General features: G+C 39.1%; 1 protein-coding gene and 1 pseudogene across 4 annotated transcripts in view; one reads left to right on the top strand and one right to left on the bottom strand.

The window, feature by feature from the left end:
• Window positions 1-3,840, bottom strand: part of LOC140685378 (tRNA (32-2'-O)-methyltransferase regulator THADA-like) — a 68,103-nt gene extending 64,263 nt beyond the window's left edge. For all 4 annotated transcript variants that reach the window (XM_072973985.1, XM_072973988.1, XM_072973986.1 and 1 more), the window contains exons 1-3: window positions 3,747-3,840; window positions 790-889; window positions 385-479 (exon numbers count right to left, since the gene is read on the bottom strand). In XM_072973985.1, coding sequence (XP_072830086.1) covers window positions 385-479; window positions 790-865 — 171 coding nt within the window. In that variant the 5' untranslated portion in view covers window positions 866-889; window positions 3,747-3,840. The remainder of the gene's footprint in view (window positions 1-384; window positions 480-789; window positions 890-3,746) is intronic.
• A 104-nt stretch (window positions 3,841-3,944) lies between these two features.
• On the top strand, window positions 3,945-8,412 carry LOC140700847 (SS18-like protein 2 pseudogene; annotated as a pseudogene).
• Window positions 8,413-17,363: the final 8,951 nt, after the last annotated feature.

Raw genomic sequence — 17,363 nt, 5'->3', positions numbered from 1 at the left:
GTAAGGATAGTCTTTACTTTCTTTTTTTAATGCTGCCCCTTGAGATAAGTCTTTACATTTTAAGTTAACTTTTTGATGTTCCTGCTAAAAAGTTTTGATTAACAGGAATAATTTTTTTAAATTTATCACCACAAAAAAGGTATGCACAATTACCTCATTAACCTATCTATTTACAGTTTCAGTGGTGGCAGGAGCCTGAATATAGTTTCTATCATTACTCTGAATAAAAAGTTATCACACAATGAACCAAAAAAACAAAACCCTTTTCTTTAAAGATACATTGATATTAAGTAATTGGGAGCCAAAAATTGTCAGCTAACTTTAGAAGTCCATAATAGCATGATAATCTTCAAGATGCATCCACGAATATCAAATCAGCCTTACCTGTTTAACATAATGGATCTGTGACACTCCATCGGTGAGTTGCACACAACGTAATAGCAAAGAAGCTAGATTTTTCCCTTCCACATCAGCCAAAGCTACATAACACACACACAAAGATCTCTTCAGTGACTTAATAATATATGGACATGAATTTGCCTTTGTTATATATTCTATAAAATGTAAATATTTATAAACAAAATAAACAAACTTGGCAGAACTTAGTCTAAAGATAGGAGTAGATAGACATTTAAGAAAATCATTTTACATTCAAAGCTCAATGTAAAGAACATGGAATAATTCAATAGCAAGAGTTTGAACATTACGTGATACAGAGTCCTAGAGATAAAAATACTCTTGTTTGCAACCTAGAAAAGAAATCAACAAATGAAGTCAGAAATCACTTACGTCTCAAAGTTTCAAGGTCCGGATGACAAATGGTCAACGAAGTAACTTGTGTTTGTTTCTTCTTCTTTACACCCATTTTAAATAGATTTAACAGTAGTCACTACAAGAAAGAAGAGTTTTAAAATATTGTCTAATGCACTACTGACCTCAGTACTACTGAAATTTTGGGTCGAATAATTCTTTGCTGTAGGGTGTTGTCCTGGGCATTGTAGGATATTTAACCCATCCTTGGCCCCTATTCACTAGATGCCAACAGCAACCTCCTCCAAGTTGTGACAACCAAAAAATGTCTCCAGATATTGCCAGATGTCCCCTGGGGAGCAAAGCTGCCACAGGTTGAGAACTACTGGTCTAAGGATTTCTGCTTCGAAAAACTTTTTTTTAAGCTCAAGAAGAGTTTATTACTGTCTAAAGTTATTTTACCTACTATTACTCAGTTTTTATATTGTATTTATTTTACTTAATTTTTAGGTTTTCTTTTGGGGGGATATTTATATTTTAAAATACAGCAAAGATTCATTTTAGTAATAACAAAGAAACCAGCATAGTTTTTCAAAAATAAACTGGGCCTACCTAACCTCAGTGACTTCTTAGACTGACAAATCAGGAGGCATCATAACACATTGTATCTTGATTCCTGCAAAGTATGTGATAAACGTTCACATACTATCCTTGTGAGTTCTTTTTTGTTAACGGAGTGTGTTTTAGCTAACAAGGTTCATAATGAACTGAACACGTGTACTCAAAGAATATACACTAATAGTACAGTGCCATCTATAGACAAGTCACTAAGGAAATGCCACACAGGGCTCTTGGTAGTTAGCATTTTTAGTAGAGTTTGTAATGTAGACATTAGAGGACATAACACAGTGAATTTATAAAAGACACAAAGCTGGAAGGATATGGTGGATGATGGAATCAGGATTAAAAAAAAACAGCTCAATAAACTGGAATAAACTTACCAAGATGAAATAGAAATAAATGTAAAGTGCTGCATTTAGATTAGAAAAATATAACCTAGAAATATAGGATGGGGAGACGAGGGGAGGCAAAATGTGATTTGAAAAGTCTGAGTATTACGTGAGCCAACAGCACAACAGGACTGCTAGAAACCACATTAGAAGTCAGCTAGATCAAGGGAATGCCTAACCCTTTGGTCATCTTCACAGGGCAGGGGACATGCAGAACACTAGGTGCTGTGCTGGTGGCCACATCTTAAGGAGCAAAAGAGCTGCTGTTGTCAGAGGACTGCTTTGGAGAGAAGAGGAAAAGGTACATTCTGTCTCAGATGGCTATAGAATTTGTAGATGCCTATAGAATTAGGAAAAGTCAGTGCAAGCTTCAGGGAGGCTGATTTCAGCTCAATACAAAGGAAAAACTCATTGGTCCAATTATAGAATGGGCTGCCTTTCAGAGAATTTTCCAGCACTGGGAATATCCAAACAGAAACTGAATGGAACCTTTTCACCAGGACTCCTGCAGTAACCTCCCAACTGGTCTCCAAACTTGCTTCCTTTCACAGTCATCAAAGCAATTTTCTTCAAATCTAATCATTCTCTTGCTTAAAACATTCCAAGGGCTTCTATTTACACTTAGAATAAAATTCAAACCTGAGACTTTGGTCTTCAAGGCCCTAAATAATCTGGCCCTACCTTCCTCTGCAGTTCATCTCAAATTAACCTTCTCTTCACTATCCCAGGGGCTTCGCACTCCCTGGTGCTCTTACTTCCATCTAAGGGACCTCACACTTGTTGATACTTCTGCCTGTCATGCTTATTCCACCAAATCTTTGCAAGGCTGATTCCTCATCATTCAGGTCTCCTCTCAAATATTACCTCCTCCAAGAAGCCTTCCATGACAACTCTGTCTAAAATGCCACGACTCCTACTCACAAACAGACCATTTCTATTACTTCATTTTCTTCATAGCACTTACTACTACCTGAAATTACAATAACTTGTTTATTTGTATATTGTCTATCTTCCCTAGTGATAAAATCCGTGAAGGCAGAAACTTTCATCTGTTCTGTGTACTGTTTTAATTCTCAATTCTCAAAACAGTACCTGGCATATATTAGGTGGCTTAGTAAGTGTCTGATGAATAAACAAATCAGCTAATTAACAACCACTTGTCAGAGATGTTCAAAAAGGAATGTATGCCTTTAATGGCAGAAAACTGGACAACTTGTCATCTTAAGTACATTCTATAGCCAAGTGACAAGCCAGTCCCGACACTGAAGAACCTAAGGTCCCTTTGCAAAGAAATCAATACAGCAATGAAATGTGAAAAGTCACTTAACAGAAAATGGCAATAAAGATGGACACAGCTAAAAAGGCATTGACAAGGTAAGAATTTGAAAAGTGACATGACTAGATCAAGGGGGATATTACTGGGACTCATTTCCTAGGGATCATCAACAAACAAAGTTTAGAAGGGATAGGGACAGACAACTGGGGATACTATTCTCTGGTGAATGGTGAGCAAGTTTGCAGCAGGCTTTGATCTTGGAACCCTCAACACTGCACAGAAAGAGGTTTGGGTGCTTATGCGTGCTCAATGGATGCCTAAACGTTTGTCCTGAAGAACCTGGCCTCCCAATAACGGGAAATCCCATGCCCACCCTAAGGCACTGCTGACATGCCCAGAGATGCTCAGCAAATTATACTCCTGACCTTCTGACTGCTGCTCTACTCCCAACTACACCTTTCTAGCTGACTCCCACAAACATTCAAACACGTGGAGTCTGGGGAATGACAGGTGAAAAAAAAAGTGGTTAAGATGCTATCTCCATGGAGACCTAAGCGACCGAAAAACAGGTTCGCGACCGCCAAATTCTCGCGTAACTAAAGGACGGGATTAGGTATGTCGCCCGGCGACCCTAGCAAAGTGGCGGAGCCGAGCGGTGGAGAGTCGGGCGCCATCGCGGTTCCGGCAAACAGGACGCCTGAGAGCCAAACCTCGTGCCCGTGAGCGTCTGAGAAGAGTCGCAGCCGTCACGCTGAGCCCCGGAAGCTGGTCTAGGTCTACGGTGTCTCCGTGGCTCACAGCGTGGTCTGCAGTCCACTACCGGGTCAGGGTGAAGAGGACCTGGAGGAGGAATCATCGCGAGAATTGAGCTAATAAGTTCCTCCGATCAGGAGTCCAGGGAGGTCGTGATGTCACCGGGGAACCGGTGTTAGTGCATTTGGTCAGACCCTACTTTGAAAGAGTTGAAAGAGTTCGCGGTGCTTCACCTCCATCCCTGGGGCGAACGCCACCCGCCTCCATCCCCATAGGGCAGCTTAGACTGTGGGCTTCACAGCCCTGAGTGCCTGGGAAGCATTTTTACCTCAACCCAGACGTTCCACCCTTCTCCACTCAGCTTCCTCAGCGCAAAGACGAGGAGAAAACTGACTCCGGGCCTGGAACCAGGAGCCTAACGACTTTAGAGCCTGTGAGATGGGGTAGGGAAGGGGACGGGCATTCAACCAAAGCCACAGTAAGAATTTTGACCAAGTTAAGAAGTACTCAAGTGAACTAACTTACGCCACAGTGCATGTATTCATTCAGCAGTAAATAAGCGCTATTGAAGCATTGCCAGGTGCTAGCCTTGGAAGTTATCCTCTGGGACGTGTATATCACGCAGATAATTCATTTATCAGATAGTTCGGTTTGTTTTTGTTTTTTAGGTTCAGTCTTTTAAAAATACATAAATAAGTAGGTGCCAACTTCTACACTAAGAGCTAGGAGAAGAGGGTAAGATCAGGAAGTAGGCAGTAGGCTGTGTTCAAATGCAATTAGTTTGGGAAATACTGAGAAACATTCCAGTTCACCAAACCTTTAGTCAAGAATGAATTGAAGTTTTTAATCTTCACTTTTCTGAATTTTATCTCACCTTCCCTTGTTTTTCTTTGTAGTTTTATCGTATGTGTATGTGTCACCAAACATACCTTATTTTGTTTGATTTTGAGCTTTATTTATGGAATCGTTTGTTTTCTCGATGTCTTTGCTTCTTTCAGCATTGCTTCTGGCATCCTCAGAAAAAATTCATGTAGTTTTTCATTTACTGTTGTATAGTATTCTATTGTTTAGCATGACATATTTATCCATTCTACTCCTCTAGAGATTTGGATTTTTTCCAGCTTTTGCTGTGACAGTGCAGCTTTGAACTTACTTGTACATCTCAGCTGATGAGTGTATGCAGAACTTTCTCTGTAGCAACTTTTTTTCCAATATTTTTGACCTGGACTGATAGTAAGAAATACATTGTACCTTAAACCAACTACATGTAACTGCTCACACATGTATAATTGAAAGAAAATTTCTTGAAATATTTGTTACTCTACAGGAGCTATGTGTTCTTATTTTTTTTAATTGTGGTAAAATGCAAATAACAAATTTTACCGTCTTAACCATTGTTATTTTTAAAAAGAGATAGACAAGAAGAAGAAAAGAAACAACAGGCCCAGGGTGGAGCCACTAACCTCCCTGCCCCCCCCCCCTCAGGTCAGCAAACCAAGACTTAATTGTAGTTTCAGCCTCTCTCGGGAGTGGAATTTCTTGGTCAGCACTGGAGAGGTAACCTTACCTGTAACAATCCTTTCTTTTCTCTTGTTCATAACCTCCTTGTCCTGCCCCCATTTCTAGAACAGTTTTCCATTTTGTACCACTGAAGGGGTGCCTTTCTATTTACTAGATGGGATGCTGCTTGGTTTATGAATCATTGAAAAAAGTCAGTTAGATCTTCAAATTTACTTGGTTGAATTTTGGTTTTTTAACATCATTTTTTAAGGGTTTTCCTTTTTTTAATATATGTTATTTCAGGCCTACTGAAAACAATCGGTGGATTTCAATCATTTTTAAATTTTCCCGAGCCATTTGAAAGTAAGGGGCAGACATTGTGACTCTTCACTGCACTCAATTAGGGCATGAGCTAGGAGGGAAACACAACAAACATCTATATGAAAAGGTGGTAATTGCTGTAGAAAAACTAGGGGAACTAGAAGATGAGAGTGGAGGGGAGATCTGTTACCATTTTAAATAAGGTGGTCAGGGTAAGCTTCCTTGAGTAAAGATTTGCAAGAGATGTAGATACCCTGAGGAAAAGCATTCCATGTGGAGGGAACAGCCAGTGCAAAGGTGTTAGGGCAGGAGCTTGGTGTAGAAGAACAACAACGAGGCCAGTGAGGTTGGAGCCAAGTGAGCAAAGGGATAGGTAATAGGGAATGAGGCAAGGGAGTTTCAGTAATGTAAAGCCTTACAAGGACTTTGACTCTAAGGGAAATGGAAAGTCATTTGAGTGATAGGATGAATTTATAATTCAAAAAAATCACTGAAGCTACATTGTTGAGACTAGACTTTAGTGGAAGTGGGAAGACCAGTGAGTGAGGAGGTTGTTGCTGTAAACTAAGCAAGCAAGATGCTGGTGGCACAGACCAAGATGGTAGCAGCGGAACATGTGAAGAGTGGACAGATTCAGGATATGATTTGGAAGTAAGCCAATGGGATTTTTCTGAAGGATAGAATATGAGGTATGAGGAAAAGAGGAGTCAAAGATGATTCCAAGATTTCTGGCCTGAGCAACTGGAAGGATTAAGTTGCCATTCATAGAGTGATAGGGGCAGAAGTTTGCTTGGAGTGGATTTGAATGGGTTTAAAAGAGACAGGGAGGAAAGGAATTGACAATGACAAGATTAAGCAGAGATCACTCCAGTACTTCTAGTATATAAGGGGCAAATAAATGGAGTGGTTAACTCCTAGGGGAAATAGAGGCAAGATTAAAGTTAAGATTTTAAAGATTGAAACAGTAACATGTTTGGAAAAGAGCCTTTTGTTTTTGTAGTCACCTGGCACTACCAACTTGAGACCACTTTAAATTAAATTCTCTGCTAGGGGTTTTTCAGAACACAGCATGAATTTGGGCCATGAACCTTTTTTGGAGTGCTTATGTATTTTATTTCTAAAAATGTATCCCAAGGGAATTTTTTAAAGAATCAGTAATCCTTAATATATGAAAGTGTAGGAGGAAACATTTAACTGACATCTTACTGTAAAAGACTACATAAAATCATGAAAAGTGACCAGTATATCCATGTTTTATTCAGTATAGTTTAACTTTGTAAATATGTACCTGGTAAAGCAGCATTTTCCCCTCAGGGAAGGGTATTTTTATGGTTATCTAATGGCACACTTTCATGCATAATGGTTTTTTAAATTTTTTACATTTGGAAGGACATTTGAATAATTAAAATTTGACCTTTTGAAAACCACCAAAAAAGACTTCAATGCCTGTTCATTTAATACTTGTTCATAAACTTCAAGCCCAATCAGAAAGTATCTCCTATAGGTATTGTTTTTCAATAACTGAAAAGTGTAATAGAGTCTGTCAGTCGCATAGTCACCCTTACATCCTAAAAAAGCATAATTTATGGTAATCTGCCAGCAATGCATGCTAATTTACATAACTAAGGAATCCCTCATAAAAAGCCCTGTTTAATAGTTTTATGTCTAAAATGGAGTCCAAAACTAGAGCTATGAATGTGAATATTTTATTGTTTATTAATACAAGATTATATTTTGTTCTTTGTTAATATAAAATGTTATTTAATATGTTTGTCCCCAAGTCAATGAATGAAAGCATAGTACTTCTATTATTTATCTATTGATGCATAATAAATGATCCCAAAACCTAATGCCTAAAACACTAAAAACATTTATTAGCTCAGTTTCTATGAGTCAGAAATTCAACAGTTGCTTGTCTCAGTGCTTCTGGCCAGGGGTCTATCATAAGGTTGCAGTCATCTAGAGGCTTAGCTAGGGCTGAAGGATCCATCTCCAAGATGACTTAACTCAGTGGTGCTCATTGTTGACGGAAGCCTCAGTTCCTCCCTAAGTGGGCCTCTCCCCCAAGCTGCTTGAGCATTCTCACAGCATGGTGGCTGGCCTTCCCCAGAGAGAGCAAGGTAGAAGCTTCAGTGGTTTTTATGGCCTAGCCACACAAGTCACACACATCTCAACAATATCCTATTGATTACAAAGGTCAGCCCTATTTATTGTGAGAAGGGACTACACCAACCCATACATACTAGGAGGCTAGTATAATTGGGGGTCCATTTTGGAGACTAGCTACCACAGATCTACAACACGTCTGCAGATTTCTCTTGATACTTAAAATGACTAATGGTTTACACCTAAGGAATGATTTATTTAAGAGTTGATTGATTATAATTTCCAGGTACCTCTTAGGGAAACACTAATGATCATGTGTTCTTACAAACTTGTTTGCTTTTTAGTGACACACATTTTCATAGAAGACAGCCACAGAATTTAAACATAAAACTAGGTTTACTAGATGCATAGGGATCCTTGGGGCCTGAGACTGGCTTCCAACCTAGCTTCCTGGGACATTGGTAGCCTTCATACCAGACTGGCTGAGTGGCAGGGCAGAAGTCAATCAAAATGACCTAGTGGGTCCTGGAGGAGAGTAAGAGTGATTTAACTGATCCACTATGTTGTGGAGTATCAGAACACTAAGGCCTGGCAAATGAGTGCACCCAGCACCAGCATGTGTTACATAGAAATCTCATTTATTTGGCTACCATCACAGATGCCAACCCAACCAGTGCTTCAGAAGCAATGGAATAATCTTCCAGTTGGCTGTTGGGAGGTGTAATTGAATGTAATTCATTTCCTATGGAGTAGAGAGACAGGATCTTTACCAACTCAACTGCTTAAAACAAATGTAACTTCTGTGACCCTTTAGAAAATGTGAAAAAAGCTATTCAATTAAGTATTCCCAATGTAAATATTTATTTTAATAGTTAAGCAGATTTCCTCTAAAAACAAACAGGTTTATTATGAGTAAGGAACATTTTAGATGTTCTTCAAAGTTTTTCTTCCCAAAGAATTCTGATCCTATCCCTTCCCTACTTAAGAGCACATAGTGGCTGTCTTCCATGTGAGTTCTCTTTTCCTTCCCCATACACCACGCTCCAACTTGTGGGACCGTCTCAGTATTTCCTGATAGCCCTGTTCTTTCATGCACTGTGCTGTGCTCTCTGCTAGAACAGAAACATACAAATATTTTCTCAACTGCCCCACAGATTGGTTAAAACAACATCTTGAAACTGATGTATCCAAATTGTGTGATGTTTCACTTACTTCCTCCACTTGACGCAGCGTCAGGCGTGGGTGTACTTCTTAGAAAACTCCTTCCGTTCATGGGCTGTAGTGCCATCCTCTAAGTCGTGTTTCTTCAGGGCCTAAGTAGCGCACTCTACGGAGTCCTGTGGCATCCCCTTGACACATGTGCATTTTTTATCACAGCCTTACGGTTGGTTCCCCTGCTGCAGGGCCTGGCCATCAGCTGTGATCTGGGGGAGATCTAGCCAGGCACATCTCAGCTTGGACAAGACTCTTCTGGTCTGGCTGGCGCTAGCCTCTGCCTGTGCCCAGACTTTGGTTTGGGAATGGGTGAATTCAGGCAGTGAGGGGACCATCCCATAGCAGTTTTGAAAAATTTGTCCAAACCTGGCACCTCTTCCTGGTCTGGTAGCATGCACAAGCCAGAAGGGCAAGGTTGAGGATTCTCAGAAAAAATAAACCATGCTGGCTGTACCACAGCATTCAGGAAACCTTTGTGCTGTTCTAAGAAGGGGAACATACCTCAGAGGGCCCCACAAGAGGAGGAATAACTGCCAGCCCAGGAGTTAGGCTTATACTATCCCATCACTCTGGAAGCCAGGCAAAGTCCCTCCACCTGCAGGACTCCATCCTGGCCCCTAGGCCCAGAGCTCTCCTGGACTAGGGAGAAATAGATGTAATCCCTTCAACCAGACCCCTTCCCTTAGCCCCAGTCATTCTCGTTTATTCCTCAAACACAGATCTGGGAAGCAGGCAGGGCTGGGATTCTCATTTTACTGATGGAGAAACATTAAAATGGAACAAATTGCTAGTGTGCCTTGGTTCTGATTTTTAGTCTAGGGCTCTAACCATTATATCACACACTTTCCTTTTATATGCAAATGAGGCCAGTTGTGTCATTGCCACTTTCCTACAACATGAAACAATGCTATAATAACAAGGTCTTGGGAATTAATGGTACTAAATGGATAATTTGGGTTTAATGTTAAATCCTGGAGTAGGTGACCCAGAGCCAGAAAGAATGGTTTTCCAAGTGTCACCTCTGCCATCTGGTGGCCAAATGGCAATACAACTAAAGCATCTGAGTATTGATACTATCATCATAGAAAAGTCACGCATGACCCAGAGGCTAAGTGAATGATCTGAGTGTGAGCTCTGACTTTTAGGGCCTGAGATGACAAAATAAAATGTTAAGTCTACAAATTAAGGTCAGAGGTTTTCCACAGTTATTTCTGCTCAGGGTGAGGAACCTCATAGTTTACAATGGAAGAGCCCCTTCATCCATTTATTCAACAAATATTTATTAAGCTTGTCTTAAGTTGGTTCCCCAGGAAACAGATTCTAGGCAGAGATTTGCATAAAGGAGGGTTGCTGCGGAGTATTCTTGAGAACCACCCTTGTAAGGGCTTGAGGTAAACAGAACTGGTTAGAAAGGATTGAACTGGGATGATTTCGCTACAGAGCCTCTGCCTTAGCCAGTCCTACTGAGAGCTCTGAAGTTGGCTTGGCAAGGGACAGAGCCTCTGTCCTTCTGTCCTTCAGCTAGTTACTGATCAGGCAGTGAGCTGTAGCAGCTGAGATTAGCGCATCTGGGGCAGGGAGGAATAAATGAATTGGTCCTGAAGTGGAGATCTGGGCAGCACATCACAGCATCCACACTGTAGACCCCTACCATGTTCTGGGTACTGTGCCATGGTCTAGGGATACGATGTTGGACATTGCTGCCTTCAGAGGTACCCGTGGGTTCAGAATTAAAGAATAAATGTTTAAAAAAACAGGAAGTAGAAAATTATCTTGTAGTCAGAAAATGTATCCCATAAACTTAAACAACAAAGAAAAATCCTTGCCATTTATTGATGACCATAAAGAAGGTTGAAAATATTTAGAGTGAAGTGAATTCACTTTCTACAAATGTAAAAATTGAAGAAGAAAAGAAAAGTCACCCAGGAACAGTTCTAGAGAAACTTGACCAGCAAACGTCACTGAAGCAGCAGGAGATTACTTTGGCATTCAACTGTGATGGACTGTGGATCCCTTCAGCTCTTCCCAAGAATGGTTGATGGGGCTTTATCTCTGTCCTGAGGCCTGTAAGTGGTCTCAGCTGTTGGAAAGGAAGGCTGCCTCTCCAAGCAGGGATATGCTGCTTGCTGATGCTGGTTCTGTTCCTGTCCATTTGGAGCATTCCCATGGAATCTTTATTTCACCTCAGAGTAAAGTACTTGGACTTGCCAGTTATTCCAGCCTGTAAATTATAGCATGACAATGAACTTTATACCTTGAGCTCTTTAGGGCCTAAATATTTTAAATGCACAAAACTATTCCTCTGCCAATGAGTTTCAGAAAAATCACATGGGACTTAAAAGGCCAAAAATTGCCTTCCTTGTTCGCTGGTTGAGCTGTAGTGTCTCTGAAGCAGGAGGGATGGATTGTCCTGAAGGTTTGGGTAGGTCAGAGGACCACAGTAGAGGTACCTGCTGACCATCCTAAACTCCCTTCAGAGATTCAGATTCTGACTTTAAACAAATATCTCTATTCAGGTGCCCTACCTCCAACTCCAGTCTCTTGCCTCATTTCTGCCTAACTTCTCCTCCTGAATCCTCTATACCACGGCTTGTGCCCTAAGCAAGCAAAAACTCTTGAGTCTTTCTTTCCCTCGAACTCCACTCCCTCCTAGCTGACTAATCACCGTTGACATTTTGGACCAATGATTTTTTGTTGTGAAGCTGTCCTGTGCATTATAGGATGTTGAGCAGCATCCCTTGTCACCACCCACTAGATGTCAGTAGCACCCCTTAGTTGTGACAATTAAAAAAAAGTCTCTGGACCAGTACTGTGTTGGGCCATGTTGGAGCCTGAGGTAAAAGGAAAAATCTGTACTCTGGGTACAGTTACCAAAATGTCCTCTCATTTTCGGACCCAAATCAGAAAAGTTAATGAAAGTTCTGCAACAACGAGAAGACGGAATTTACTGTATGCTAATGTAAAATTTGAAGGAAAAAAGACATCTAGAAACCATTCCGGAGAAACTTTGCAGGGCCCCATACAAAATGAAAATACAGGGCCCCTTCTTTAAAATTATGAAGAATTTCAAGACAGTGACCACAGAGCAGTAAACCAGCTAAGCATGGGGTCCTTCTGCATGTAGGGCACTGTTCCACTGCACGCTTGAAGCTAGCCCTGAACCCCACATTACCCAATCTGCCTATGGGAGATGTAACAGCTATGTGGGCCCTGGGAACCCCAAGCTGATGGGAAACAGCTGTTCCCATTGCACAATAACACAGGGTCCTAAAACAAACAACATTGCGAATTTTTGGCATCAATTTTGATTTTTAAAAAATATTACATTAACATATTATTTATCTTGGTTACTGAGAATTTTACCAGCCTCTTAAATTCTGTACCTGATGTAAGTTCCTTCTTAATCTGAGCCCTGCTCCAGACTTGTTCAAATATTCCTGCTGATTTAGAGTGGTGATTCAAACTTTGGCCTGTATCAAAATCACCTGGAGGGCTTGTTGAAACGGATGGTGAGCCTCAATCCCAAAGTTTCTGATTCAGTCAGTCTAAGATGGGGCCTGAGAATGCGCATCTTTAAATCCTTAGGCAATGCTGAAGCTGCTGTCAAGGGCGCATTGAGAACCACTGATTCAGAGCCATCCTCATGGCTCAGCAGTGAGAATGATATTTCCAAAATACAAGGCACTTCTCTACTTAAAACCAGCAGGTCCCCATATCTTATAGGATACAATATATGGTACTTGGCATGGCATTTATCCCTCCTGTGGGCCCCCTCTCGTGCCCCACCCCAACAAGATGCTCTAGTAATATTGGACTGGACGCCTCTTAAACATCCTTTAACACTCAAATCAGCTGTCATCATCCCTAGAAATTTTCTTTAAGCCTCTAGATTGAGTTAGGTGCCTTTTCTTTGTCCTCCCAGTGACCATTGAGTATACCCCTCCATTAGCATTTCACTTTGTATTGAAATGATCTGTTTATGTGAATGTCTACCCCATCAGGTAGCAGAATTCTGGAGGGCTGGAATTATCTTTATTCCTCTAGTCCCTTCTACAGTCTGTGACAAACAAGTGCTCCAGTAGCATCCAGAGAACTGAGCTGGACTTACCTGAATGCCATTCTGTTCTGATGTTAGTAAAAACAAAGAGAAAAAGACTACAAAATCAAGAGACAGCTAGAGATTCAAGTGCATGGGGGAGCACACCTGGGTCTCAAGAGTCTTGAGATGTAAGAGTCTCTTAAACAGTTTTCCAAATGTCTGTAAGAGTCTGATTTTTTTTATGCAGAATTAACCCTTAATGTGTTATTGGTGACCTCTAGATCTTATTGATAGCGAACTCCATATAAGCTATGAAAGACAACAGCTAGGCAAGAAAAACATGAAACATTGGTTAGAACCAGTAAGAAAGAAAGAGCAACGGTAGAATAGAATGGTCTAGGATGACACAGGGGAAAAAAAAGAGCACAAGAGAAAAAAGTATTAGATTCAGAGGAAAGGTGTTTCCCCCCCCACTAGAAGGTAATTTTTTTGTTTAAATTTTTCAGTACTATCTATTATATTGAAAATGTTTCAAGAAATCTATTAGCTTCATTGCTTTAAGAAAAGATTTAAAGAATCATTTATGATATAAAAGATTAACACTAAGTACGGAGTTACCATATGAATCAGTTTAACAGAAATATGTTTGGATATTTGGCTCCTGATGTCATGGAAAAGGGATGGAATAATGAAATTCACAACACCTCAAAGGAGAGAGTGATCTGCAACCTGCCATGAAAAATGTTCTTTTGGGATGAAGTAAACCAATATTCTGACTTTAAAATATTACCCATCAAACTTAAAAAAAAAAAAGGAAGCTACAAGGCAGTGTTTCAAATTCCAACAGTATCTCTGAGGAAAATGCATTTGTAGTATATTTCCAATATACTGATTTCCATCATACATCTTTGATGTTTTCCACACCTTTTTAAATACACACATTCTTGTTAGGGAAATTTGAATATAACCTACCTCATTTGTAATCGTGACTGTAAGTTTATGGAGTAAGACTGCGGTGGATCCAGAGGTCCTGCTTCAAGGAAGGACTTGCTGCCCAGGCTGCTTGGAATTCGGTGACCCGACAGCCTCCAGCTGTCACTTCCATCAGGGTTTCCCTGAACTGTTGGCCACATCTAAGCACATACCTTCCCTTCCAACTACTGATAGTATGTTTGTGGTCATTGTGGGACAACTCTGACTGGGGGTGGTATGTGCTCTAGGACTCCCTATGGCATTTCCTGAGGCTTTGGGGAGAATACATCTCATTTGCACTCCAATTCTACCTCCTTCCCTTCCAACAGGAAGTTGGTCCCTAATAAACATCATTCATCCAAAGCCCATTTCAGCTTCTGCTTTCACGGAACTAACTGGAGACAAATATTAACAAGTTTATTGAATAAGACACATTTGTGATTTTTCACCTCCTTTACTAATCAGGCAAGAGCTAGAATACAGATGGATGGATGGATGGATGGATAGATGGATAAATTTTATTTTGTTTTTTCTATCTATATCTATTTACCCATATCTATAATTATATTGGTTTTTACTCTGCTGTCATTCTTTTCTTGATGTAGGAGAATCCTGGGCTTTTCCAGCCATTGTCTTCTCCAAGAACTAGCATCAGTAAATTACGTATAGAATCAGTACAATTACTCATTCATACATTTAACAAACATTTAGTGAGTACCTACTCCAATGCTAGCCCCTTTGAGTTCCTAGTGCCTAAGCATAGAAAGTATATGAGACATACTTTCTGTTCTCTAAGGAATTTCATCTAGTGTTGAAGAAAAACATTGGCAAAGGCTAGAACAGAGAAATCAGCGATTATAGTGATGGGACAAAGTAGCGAGTGATTACTTAGGCTTTTGTAGGGCAGGAGAAGCCACACAGCAAAAGGTTTTTCAGGATGTAAAGGTGATTAAGTTGTAAACAGGGTGGCATTATAGCTTTTCCCAGCACAGGGAACAACGTGGTGCAAGACTTGAACACATGAAACAAATCAGCACCTTTGGGGACATTAAGTCTTTAGCCTGACAACAGCCTCTCTCACTGTTCAGTCTTTCAATAGACCCGTCTCTTTCCATGAAACACTGTTGGCCCAGTAATCTTGGTTCTACATCATGGCTAATTTCTCTCAGCTATTTGGGGTAATATCATGAAGGATTTTTGTTAAATGTTCACTGTTATTATGGCTATCTCTTTAGGTACCAGCAAAACATCTCAAGAGTCTTTATTTCACAGTCCATTTTACAAGGGCTCCTGTAGTGGTCAGGAGCTCCTTTGTTTCTGAAGCCTTTTGAAATCACAGACTAATCCAAACAATACCTACTTATCAGTACAAATATTTTATCTTTTGTTAGCTGGCACTGGGCAAGAGCAATTATAGGGTCATCTGAACTGATTTAATTTCTGCAAGAAGCTTAAATTTCAAGGGTAAATTCAAGTCTGTGATAGCCTGCTTGGCAATTTTTAGTTTTTAAGTATGAGCCGTTACAAAATTAAATCAGGAATACTCAAAGGAGTCTCTATGGGACATGGAGAGTTCCCTGTTAAGGGTTAAGTCATCACAGGGTGCTCTCTTTTCAGGTAAAGGAAGGAGAGTGGTTGTGTTAGTGTCACAGTGATATGGGAGGGAAATACAACAATATTTTAAAAGATGAAGTGACTAGCTGTAAAGTGATGAACATTTACTATCAATAGAAAGAGACTATATAGCACAGGAACCATTAAGGTTAATGGAAAATCTTAAAACAAAATCAGTTGATGTTTTTACACGTTACTGTTGCTGTCACACTTTTGGACAAGGTGGCTACGTTTTGGCTACTTAGTGAAATGCTGAAATGAGCTATAGGCTTTGAAAGATTACCATGGATTTGTGTTAATACCACTAGTGTTTATTCAGACTTTGTATGAACCAAAAGGGAAACAGGAATTGAGAATCTAGAATCCTTAAGAACACTTTAAATATATATATAGATAGATATAGATAGATAGATATAGATATATACACATTATATGTATATGTGTATATATATATATATATATATATTTTTTTTTTTTTTTTTTGATGGAGGAACTGGGATTAAACCCAGGACCTCATGCATGCTAAGCATGCACTCTACTACTGAGCTATATCCACCCCCCGGAAAGAACATTTTAATGGGCAGTTGTTGTACTAATCTTTGTGCTTATACATGAGCATATAGTTGTTTTTTCTTAAATTTGTATCCAATCATAGAAAGTATTTTTATTTAAGGAAGACATTTTACCTAAGTATAATTTTCCTAAGAAGATAAACTTTTTTTATTGTCAGGGTTTTTTTTTTTAATCCTAAATTTGTTAAACAAAACTCATACAGGTTTTGAATTAATTAAAATTTGGAGAATTTTACACAAACCTAAATATTCCTGTTTCCTTTTCTTTTATTGAGTAATGGAGCCAGTCTTTGTGCTACCTACAAGTCAGGGAACTTCTGGCATAAAAGGCATCTTAGCAGTTTTATTATTCTGAATTTGAGGACTGAATTTAGGAAAGGCAACATCGAGAGTGATTAAGGAGACAGATTCATAAATAGCTAAAGACAAAACAATTTTCAGTAAAATTGTAAAATCACAGCAATAAGCAAAAATTGTTGCTAGGAATTTAACTTTTTTTCAAAAGTAAGAACTCTTGAAAAATGATTTAAAACTATGTCAAGAAACACCAGGAGTTAGCAAAATAATTTGGTGACTTCCACTGGTCTGTTCATAAAATAACTTTTTAATTTTATAGAAAAAAAGATCCAAATTCTAATTTTACTTCTTTTGTATATTATTCATGTAACTATTTGAAGTAAAAGACTTATTGATATATGATATACCTTAATATGTATTCAATCCCACATACATAAACAGATACATGTATATAAATAGATATTAATTTGAAGCCTTTAATTATAGTTTTTTTTTACTTTATTCTTTTTTTTTTTTAGGTTTTTTTTATTTCGGGGGAGGTAATTACATTTATTTATTTGTTTACTTTTTTAGAGGAGGTACTGGAGATTGAACCCAGGGCCTTGTGCATGTTAAGCACACACTCTACCACTTGAGCTATACCTTCCCCTATAGTTTTAAAATATAATTAACTTAGTAATAGAGTAGATAAAATGTATATAGGATAGTAAATTTGCCATCTAAACAAACTATAACTTTCTTAATGAAAACAAAATCATATGCATTATCATTGCATATATATTTGTTTTTTAAAAACTTTATTGTATTTACTGTAATTAAACAATTATATTGTTGTATTTAACCAAAGTAACCAACTTTTTTTCTTCAGACACAAAAGAAAACTAGAAAATTGAAAACCAAACGTGTTTTTCTCCTTTAGCTCTTATTCCATATAATTG

The sequence above is a fragment of the Vicugna pacos genome, chromosome 13 (assembly GCF_048564905.1).
Source record: "Vicugna pacos chromosome 13, VicPac4, whole genome shotgun sequence".
NCBI classification, from domain to species: Eukaryota; Metazoa; Chordata; class Mammalia; order Artiodactyla; family Camelidae; genus Vicugna; species Vicugna pacos.
This window is presented reverse-complemented; position numbering and strand designations above follow the sequence as displayed.